The sequence below is a fragment of the Dromiciops gliroides genome, chromosome 6, assembly GCF_019393635.1.
Source record: "Dromiciops gliroides isolate mDroGli1 chromosome 6, mDroGli1.pri, whole genome shotgun sequence".
In the NCBI taxonomy this organism is placed as follows: domain Eukaryota; kingdom Metazoa; phylum Chordata; class Mammalia; order Microbiotheria; family Microbiotheriidae; genus Dromiciops; species Dromiciops gliroides.
The window spans coordinates 273129339-273139665 of record NC_057866.1 but is presented as its reverse complement, the minus strand read 5'-3'; the positions used below and the strand labels follow the sequence as shown (position 1 = coordinate 273139665).

The 10327-nt window shown below is 46.5% G+C and overlaps 1 protein-coding gene across 1 annotated transcript; it reads right to left on the bottom strand.

The window, feature by feature from the left end:
* Window positions 1–237: 237 nt before the first annotated feature.
* Window positions 238–9270, bottom strand: MAD2L1 (mitotic arrest deficient 2 like 1). Its single transcript, XM_043972410.1, has 5 exons — window positions 9132–9270; window positions 8376–8522; window positions 4040–4160; window positions 2529–2632; window positions 238–1125 (listed from the first exon to the last, which is right to left on the bottom strand). Exons 1-5 carry the CDS (start codon window positions 9202–9204, stop codon window positions 953–955), a joined length of 618 nt encoding a protein of 205 aa, XP_043828345.1. The 5' UTR covers window positions 9205–9270; the 3' UTR covers window positions 238–952.
* Window positions 9271–10327: the final 1057 nt, after the last annotated feature.

The window sequence follows — 10327 nt, the reverse complement described above, 5'->3', positions numbered from 1 at the left end:
TCATCTAAACTGAGCCCTTCGCAGGCCCTTCAAATGGGGAACATGAGGTACAGGGGACTTGAGATGAGCAGAAGTAAGTAGCAGAAACCACAGTGTGACTCCAAATCCAGTGTTCTTTCCACTACTCCAGTCTCAGGATACATGGCCAATCTTAAGAGCTTCTGTATTTAGAAGTAAAATGCTGTTATCAGTAATAACTGACACAAACAAACCATAAAATTAACTTTATTTCACCATTTACATTGATCAGAGCAAAATATATAAAAAGACTTTTAAAAATCAGAGTTTTGTTCTCTCAAGTAAAAGTAGAAAAATCTAGAGCATTATCAATAGAGCTTACACAAATATTGATAATAAAAGTATTTCAAAGTTTGGGAGGTTTTCAAAGAAGTAAGTGATATTCTGGGAAAAAATGAATTAGTCATCGTCATGACTGAAGGATTCTTATTAATATTTAGCTATTCCCAGGAACAAAATAAAAATTTTAAAACAAAGAATTCTAATACTTAGACTTCTTTTTGTATATTCATACCCTCCTTGCTAAAAATTTTACTCAAGCTATGAATAAAACATCTGATTGTGTCAACTTTAAAGATTGAAAATAGTTCCTACTACTTTCAGAAGGTGAACAGTAATTCTGTTAGCACCCACCATTGAATATCTTCTTCTATCTACTGAGCAATGTTGCACCATGTTTCTGTACTATTTTAGCCAAAAAAAAAAAAAAATACATTAAAATTAGGGGAAAGCACTAAAACCCTCTCTAATCCATGTCAACCTCATGGTAGGTCATGTATGTACAGATGTGGAATAATTATGCTCAGTACAACAGAATATTCGTTTTCCCATTTAACATTAAACCAATGACAAAGATGCATCAACTCTATTTAACTTCTCTTATGGGAAATCAGATTTGAGAATCACACACACATTATTTTCCTCCCCTTGGCCCTCACTCGTTGACAGGAATTTTGTAGGCCACCGTGCTATTTACTTTGTGGATGGTAGTAGTAAAGGAACGAAGGCGGACCTCTTCAGAATTGGCGATAAACTGTGGCCCCGACTCTTCCCATTTTTCAGGGACAACAAGTTCTTTGTCTGTGTAAATGAGTAGATCAAATGCACCTGAATCAGGGGGAAATAACGGAGTTGGTGATAAGTTACTTTCAGTGGACACCAAGCTTTCATTTTTTGGACAATAAGGAAGCATCGGGCTTTCAAGCCATGTTTCAGCAAGATTTAGAGCAGTGTATCTCCTCTTCCAATACTAATATTCGATGTGGTCTAAAAACTGCTAGCCACCAGAATATTACTGAGTACTTTCAGGAGAAACTCAAATTCCCTATCAAAGTTCATGGGGCATACTGAGTTTGAAAATAGGCAGATACTTCTTTAAAAGTAATTCTTTTTATACTAGGAATCTAGTCCTCAACTTTTCTGTGAAGCAGCTAAGTGGGGATTCATTCCAGTTCGTTAACAAACAGCTCAAGTTCAAGAGGGATCTCAAGTCTACTTCTTAAACCTAATACTAGTAATATTGAAGAAACAACACTACCCTTGATTATGAACCTATAACAATGAACTAGACTCTGGTGAGGTTATATGAGAAGCAGAAAACATAGCCCCAGTTAGGCCTTGTCAGGACAGACTAAAACAGAAAGCACAAATTGTTTTAATAATAAAGATTTAGAAAAACTTGCAAAAAGAAGTATTTTGTATGTTTTGGTACAAATGAAGAAACTTTCCCATCTATAAAAAGATCAGCAGACTTGTACACTGACCAGCAGAGAACAATGATATGTAATGAAAATACTTTAAGACATCAATCATAACCCTGAAGTCAACAGATCATGAGTTAAGACAAGTTAGGTAAGTGGGACCATAGCATTTGAAGCTGTGAGAGACTCAAATAAAACTCTAATCTAATCCTCTTACTTTAAGAAACTGGGGCCCAGAGTGGGTGAGGGATTTCACCAAAGATCTCACAGGTTGAGGTGGGATCTGAACCCGGACGCTGCAGTTAGGGTTCCAAACCCTAAACTTGTTATCCTTTAGTGTATCTTAATAGTTTGTTTCTGTTTGGTCCCTTTGGTCTTATCTTTTCATTTTTAATCTGTGACACAATCATCGTAGTACCTGTAGTTTAATAAATGTGTCAACTAAAAAAAATGTGTCAACTCAAACACTGTCACTGACGTAAATGTTCATGGAATTCAGTACCTGTTTAATTAACAAAGTCCTTTTCTTGTTTGAGAATTGGGAGGCCTGGGGTTCTGTTCCTGGTCTCATCACTAGCTCTAATGTAGATGACTCTTATCCAAGTCCTATGATAAGTGGAAATCTATCCACTGTGCTCACAAGCTCAACAGTCACTGGTCAGATAATTACATGACAACAAAGCTGTAAAATCCCCCAAATCACATCCGGGGCAGGATTTGAGTCCATCAGAAGGTTCCGGAAGGGTGGAGACCAAACCCAGAATTATTCAAATGGGGTCAGAGCCAACAGGGTTTATACCAAATACTTACAAGCTGCTTCTAACAATGGCAGAAATGTCACAGTGGCTGTAATTTGTCGGATCACTGAACGAATTTCATCTTGGATAGCTTTCACTGATTTATTTCTTGGGGCACTACAAAGGAAACAAAATATATTAGTTCATGATGTTGAATGAGTGAAAACTAGAAAAGACTTTCTAAGATCATTATAAAATCAAGCCAACACCTGGTAGGAATAAAAGGGTATGTTGGAATAAAAGAATAAACAGGCTAAGCCTAATAGTTAATCCTGAGAAAAATTAAGCTCATTTCAAAAAAACAAAAACAAAAAAGCCATGAAATTACACCCCTACTAGTTCAAACTGTACAGTTAAGAGAGTCTTCATTTCCATATCAGAGTAATTTCTTAAAGTTCAATGTTACAATTCCAGTTTCTTTATGTGGACAATATTTTGGGTGATCCAATAAATGACTATTTTATACAAGTTAATGAGCTGGGTTTTAGGGACACAAGAATGAAAGATGAAGGAGACAATGACTTGACTTTGATTTTATTAAAAGCAAGTTGAAATCATTGGGGAAGCTAGACAGCATAATGGATAGAACACCAGGCCTGGAGGCGGGAAGACTCATCTTCCTGAGTTCAAATCAGGCCTCACTTCCTAGCTGTATGACCCTGGGTAAATCACTTCACCCTGTTCACCTCAGTTTCCTCATCTGTAAAATGACCTGGAAAAAGAAATGCAAACCATTCCAATGTCTTTGCCAAGAAAACCCCAGATGGAGTCATGAAGAGTTGGATATGACTGGGAAAAAAAAAAAAAAAGCCTAAACAAAAAGTAATCATGACTTCCAGAATAGTAAGGAGGTAGTTAGTGGTCCTCATGACCATCTCTCAAAATCCAGAACCTTTATTCGTTCCATTTTCCAGCCTTGGCCACACACCTCCATTCCCCTGGGTTGTAAGCTTGAGTTCTGCTTTTAGGCCTGCATTTGTGGCATCATCAGGAAACTCCCAGGAAGGAAACTAGCAGCTGGGCCTGGAATTTTGTCTTAGAGGGTAAGTAGCCTGAGGCACTCAGTGGGTACGTGCTGGGCCCAGTCACAGAGGGTAGGTCTCCTCTCCACTATCCCACCTCTTCTGTATTTGCAAAAAATACATTCATATTCTATTTCCTCAACGCTGAGGGATGAAATCAGCTACGGTAACTATTGAAATCCCAAAATTAACCTTGTTACTTTTCAGAAAATACAACTAAATTAAAAAGTCACTGAAGGGGTATTTGTCACTTAGTTGAAAGATAAGCTTAAAGCAATACAAGAGGCTTAGGGGTGCATGGCTGGAATCCCTGCTACTTGGGAAGATTTAGGATGAGGCATTGCTTGAGTTTGGGAGTTCTGTGCTGATGGCTCAAGTCCACTGGGTTTCCATTCTAAGGGGAGTCCCTGGGAACCAGAGGCCAACAGGCAACCCAACCCAAGGGAGAGCAAACAGGCCCAGGACAGACCATTTAAATAAAAATAACGAAATGAAAAAGTACCTGTCTTCTTTTGCCGTCTTATCACACTCAATATCAAACTGCCATCGTTCAAGGACTTCGCCACTTTCAATATTCGAAATCACCACCACCAATTTCTGAACTGAACAACTGTACAACCAGTCTGCAACATGACAAACGGGGGGGGGGGGGGGGGGAAGGAATGACCAAAGGGAGGACAAAGGTTAATAACGAAACACACAATGAGGTGGGAATATTCCTACGATGGGGGAGTATTCTTTCAATCACCTGCAGGAACTGGTACTTCTAAGAGTGAGGTACAACCAGAAAAAAAGGGGTGTGTGTGTATGTGGGGGGCCGGGGCCAAGATCTATGACGTAATAATAAAAACTAATGTGGGAACTGACAATAGGCACCTCCGAAATGAATTCCAAGAGGAATACAGAGATTAAAGGACTAAGTGCAGAGACCATGAATCAAAGAATATAAATCTAGAATACACAGAAAGGGAAGGTAAATAGGGAAAAGTATTTTATGCACCTAAAACGTACTATGAAAAAGGGAGCCCCCGCTACCCATTTGTCATCCACAGCCAGCATTCCAAAGCAGGTCTTCCGATTTTAAATTCCAAGTCTCCTGTTGCTCTCTTCTTGACTCATGGCTTCCCACCCTATCCCTCAGTGCAAATCCCTCTCTCCAAGGGGCTCAGGCTCTCCTATTTGCCAAACTCACTGGCCTGTTCCCAATCCCCAATCCTCACCCTTCTTGCCCTCATTCTCTCTGGTCTGGGACACTGGTCATCAGCCTCTTCTCCATCCTCTTTTCTCCAGGCTTCTGGGATCCTGCTTCCTACCTGACTGCTTCGCCTCGATCTTCTTCCAGGTCACACTTGAGCCCAGTCCTGGGTCCTCTCTTCTCACAACTCCTTCCCTAGGTGATCTCATCCAATCCCATGGACTCACTTATCCCCATGAGGATAATTCTCAAATCCCTTCAGGCAGCTCCAAATTTCTCTCCTGACCTCCACTCTCACATCTCTAAACCTCTAGGTGTCTCTAGACATCTTAAACTCGATCTGTGCAAAAGTCACCTCAGTGTCTTTGCCCGCAAATGTTCCACTCCATCTTCCCTGATGCTTTGGAGTGGCCACCATGGAAGCAGTCACCCAGGCTGAAAACCAAGGCGTCCCCCGATTTCTTATTCTCTCTCACTCCCACATCTCCCTGATTCTACCTCCTTATTTCTTGTGTGGGTGCCCCTTTTCTAATCCTGCCTCCACCAGGTGCAGGCCCTCATCACCTCCTGCCGGGATTGTGACCGTTCTAGCCTTCAGCCTTTCCCCACTCCAGCCAGCCCTCCAGAGCTCTCAAAATGGAATAAACTCTATTGGCTCCACAGTAATTCTAGGATCAAGAGAAACCTGCTGTGTGGTGGTTAAAGCCCTTTATGACCTGGCTGGCCCCTTCCCATCTCTGCAACGTCCTTCCATTAGACCACTCTGACACAGTGCCCCGACAATGCCCCTGGCTCCTGGCTGGTCAGCCCCAGACATTCTCCTTGGCTGGCCCAAGGGCCGGGATAGTCTCCCTCCTCATCTAGGCCTCCTGGCTCCCTTTAAGTCTCAGCTAAAATTCCCCCCTTTAAAGTCACTGCCTTCCTCTATTAATGATCTACAACTTATCCTGAATACATCTTGTTTGCATGTTGTTGTCTCCCCCATTAGAATGCAAGCTCCTTGAGATCAGGGACTTTGCCTTTCCTTAGCACAGTGCCCGGCACAGAAAGAAGATGCTTAGTCAATGCTTGGTGACTTGACTCTTCCCACTATTTCCTTTTAAAAATATGAGGAGTGGAAAATGTAGGGGTATGGGCTAACATTCCCCAGACTTACTAAAGGATCTGTAGTAAAGAAATCCCGATTTCTGAAACACTAATAGGTGAGTTTAAAGAAAAGCATCATACCCAAGTCTCTTCCATCTCTCTGGCCCCCTCACCCAAAGACTCAAACACTCCCTCCCCTCCACCCCAAAGATAAGGTCCTGGAGGAATGTCTACCCCTGGGACCTTGCTCTCCTGATGGGAGATGGCCTCTCCCCAAACACTCCCCAGATTTCCAGTGTTGGAAGCAAGATCAAATTTCTTGTGCTACTATTCCTGAAGGGGGGGGGTGTCCACCCACTCCAGGATGACCCCCCCCATCCCTGTAATTTCCCATTATATCGTGCTTCCTCACATCAATCTGGGGGCTTGGGGAACTTTCTATTTTTATTTTCCCTGACCCTCTCACCCAGTGATCACGGCTACAAAATCCTAAAGCTAGAAAATAAAATACCCCAACGAGTACTCAATGGTAGCAGCGGCTGGCACTGACACAGCAGGGTAAGGCCTGCAAAGCATGTTTACAGCATCACTAATTAGATGTCTGTGAGAGAGTCGATATTTTATCATCTTCATTTCACAGATAAGGAAGCTTAAGCTGACAGCAATGAAGTGACATGCCCGGGTCCCTTGTCCAAGACACTCTTCAAACATAGGTCTTTGGGTCCCCGGGTCCGACTCTACTTACTGTGCTGCCTGAATCTCCCCAATACTCATCATTATATCAATTTTAGACATGCTTCCTCTGGCAAACTTTCCTTTTGACTGTTGAAGGCACCTTGATCCTCCCGGGGCCTAGGGCTCACAACCCAGGGGGATCCTGGACCCTCACTCTCACCACCCCCCACATCCAAGCTGGTGCCAAGGCTTGCCTGTTTCCCTCTGCAGCACCTCTCAGATGCACCCCATCCTCTCCTGTCACCTCACACCTGAATCATTCCAACAGCTGCTGAAGGGTGGGGAAGGGAGGGGGGTGGGGTCTGCCTGCCTCAAGTCAATTTCCACCCCAATTCCTGCTCTGCTCAGCTGGGAAAGTGATCTTCCTAAAGCACAGCTCTCACTAGGACACCCACTACCTGCGTTGCTCAATACACTCCCATGGCTCCCTAGCACTTCCAGTATCAAAAATAAAATCCTGTTTGGGCTCCCCACCTCCTTCCAGTCTTCTTATACCTGATACCTCCCTCCCCCCCATGTATTCTGTATCCAGTGACACTGGCCTCCTTGCTATTTCTCCAAGACACTCCCACATCTCCAGAGTCCAGGAATTGTCATCGGCCATCCGACATGCAGAGAGTTCTTTCCCACCTTATGGAGGGAACTCCCTGGATTTCTTTGAGTCCCCGTTAAAAATCCCACTTTCTATAGAAAGCCTTTCCCAATCCCCCCTTAATTCTAGTGCATTCCCTCTGTTGCTTATTTCCAATTTATCCTGCCTATTGAAAAAGAAATCAGCTCCTTTTGATGACTTTGATTTATTTTTAATTTGATTATAGAATTAGGCTCCCTTTTTTTTTTTTTAAGTTTTTTAGTGAGGCAATGGGGGTTAAGTGACTTGCCCAGGGTCACACAGCTAGTAAGTGTCAAGTGTCTGAGGCCGGATTTGAACTCAGGTACTCCTGAATCCAGGGCCGGTGCTTTATCCCCTGTGCCACCTAGCTGCCCCTAGGCTCCCTTCTTTCAGCAAGAGCTAGCCCTAAACTAAGCCAGACTAACATAGGCTTAAATCTAGGTTATCTATAGATGGAGTGAATTGATTTGAGAAGATTTTATCATTTAGTAGCAGATAATTTAGAACAATAAAATAAATCATAAGATTATGAAGTTTTTCAAAAGGCTAAGTCCCCCTTTTGGGCAGCTAGGAAAAGGTTAGTTAGAAGCTAAATTAAGGGCCCCCCCATTTCTTTTTCTTTGGCTAGAGTATTGGACTCTGCTAAGGAAGATGGGGGGGGACCTGCTGACCACTGACCACAAGTTCCTCTTTCCCAGTACACTTTCTGGCCACAGAAAGTACCACCTGGAGGGCAGGACGTCTGGTACAGGATTAAGAAAGTCTGGGAGAACCTAACTAGGCAGGTGACCTGCCTTGTCCAAATGAATTATCTTCAAAACAAGTTTCTCTCATTTTGCCAATGACTCTTCTTCCTTATAAAAACCCTCTCAGTTAATCACTGCTAGTGTCTGACCTCTGAGGAGCCAGGTGACCCTGTTTAAAATGCAAACACTAATTTTGCAGATCAAGCCATAGATGGCTGGGTACCTTTTCACTTCAGCTAATCGGGGTTCACACCAGGCTTCTTCCACTGCCCGGTGAGCCCTTTGACAAGTGGGGTGTCTTTCTCTGGCTCCCAGGGTTCAGCACCCCAGGGGAGCTTCCTAAGCATTTCTTGACTCCCTAGACAGCTTCCTTTTGGACATTCCACTCCATGAGGGCGGGCCAGAACCTTCATTTCTGGACTAAGGACCCAGCTTCTCCCGCACTGGGCCTGGAGATGCGCACCTTTCAGCTGGTCCACGACGTTATTGAGGTACTTGATGAGCTCGGGGTCGGTGGTCACCAGCAGGGTCAGCCCGTATTTCTGCACGCGGGTGAAGGTCTCGGAGGGGTAGATGCCACGCTGGTACAGGATGCTGTTGATGCCAAAGGCTGGAAGCACAAAGCACAGGGATGAGGGGGTGGGCGGGCTCCAACCGAGGCCCGGGGGAGTGGGAAAGAAGGGAAAGCCACAGCCACAAGCTTCGCACGAAGGGCTATCACACGCCCCTGCCGCCCGTGTTAAGCCTCGGTGGCCGGCCCACGCTTCTGGTGGAAACAGGGCTCGTGGGGCACGGCCCCAAAGACGCTCGCTTCTGCGTGGGTCAGTTTCAGTGCGAGCCTGGGATGGTCAACAGCAGCGAAGGCTGATCGCGGTCGTCCACGTCCACAGCCCCGCCTTCTACGAGGACCGGGCCGGCCCCTGCAGGAACCCACTCGGGGCGGGTGGGGGGGGCGCCTGCGAGCGCCGCGCCCCTGTGCCCTGCCTGCCTCAGTTTCCTCATCTGTCAAAGGAGCTGCAGGAGGACGTGACGACCCACTGCAGGATCTCCGTCACGAGTAATGACCGAACAACAGGGGAGCGGGGCCTGGAGGCCCGTCCTGAGCTTCCTGCTCCGGGTGAGGCCGGCGGGCTCTCAGAGCGCCTGCCACTCCCTACCGCCGCTTAACAGATGGGGAAACTGAGGCAGCGTGGGCGGCTTTTAGGGGGGTGGCACTCACAGAAGAACTCGGCGACGATGTCGGCGCTGCCGCGCAGGGTAATGCCCTGGTCCCGGGTGAGCTGCAGCTCCATGGTCACGGTCACGGTCACGGTCACGGTCACGGTGGGGCGTCGGGAGCGCGAGCTTTTCTCACAACAGCCCCGCCGCCACTTTCAAAAACAACCGCGCCGGGAGCGTCACCACGCGCGTGGGGCGGGGCGGAGCTAAGACCCGACGCATGCGCACTCTCCGGCGCCGAGGGCGCCCTGCTTTACGCAAGCGCAACTAGGGCCAGGCTGCTCGTCTTCCTCCGCGGCCCCCACTCCCGCGCAGGCGCGACGAGGTCCGTAAGCCGCTTCCCGCCGTTCTTTGAACCTTTAGCGTCCTGGTGTGGGCGGAAGGAAGCCTCTGTCCCTCGGCGCAGGCGCAGTCTCTCCCTACGCGCTCCCTCCAGTCCGCCCACACTCGGTCCCCCCTCACCGCCACCAAAAGTCTGCGCAAGCGCATTCTTTCTTCTCACCGCACAGATTTCCCCTGCCCCAGTTCCCCGCCCACGGCACAGTTGAGTAAACTGAGGCCAGGCTCCTGCGAAGCTGCCTCGGCTTGCGGGAAAGTCTGGGGCACGGGTCCTTTTGAATGTTTTTTTCCTATTTAGCCACAGAGACGGAGTTTGCTTTTTCTTTGCATCCAGCAATTAACAGGATACTTCCCACGTGGTCACCATGTTATGTTTGCTAATTATTTAATTGTTTGGTTGTAAAGAGACTTTTTTTTAGCGAGGCAATTGGGGCTAAGTGACTTGCCTAGGGTCACACAGCTTGTAAGTGTTAAGTGTCTGAGGCCGGATTTGAACTCAGGTACTCTTGAATCCAGGGCCAGTGGTCTATCCACTTCGCCACCTAGCTGCCCCATAAAGAGACTATTAAAGAACCTAAGCGAAGGCCTCCAATACACTGGGTGCCTCCCGCCCCCCTCCCCCCGGATTTATGGAAGGCAGTGGACAGTAATCGCCCAGGATGAGAAGCCAAGAGTGGGCTGCCATCTTCACCACGTGGAGCGTTTTGTTCAGTTGTACCCAACTCTCTGTGGTCCCACTTGGGCTTCTTTCTCCAGCTCATTTGACAGATGAGGAAACTGAGGCACACAGGACTAAGTGACTTGCCCAGGGTCACACAGCCAGTAAGTGTCTGAGGCTGGATTTGAATTCAGGAAGCC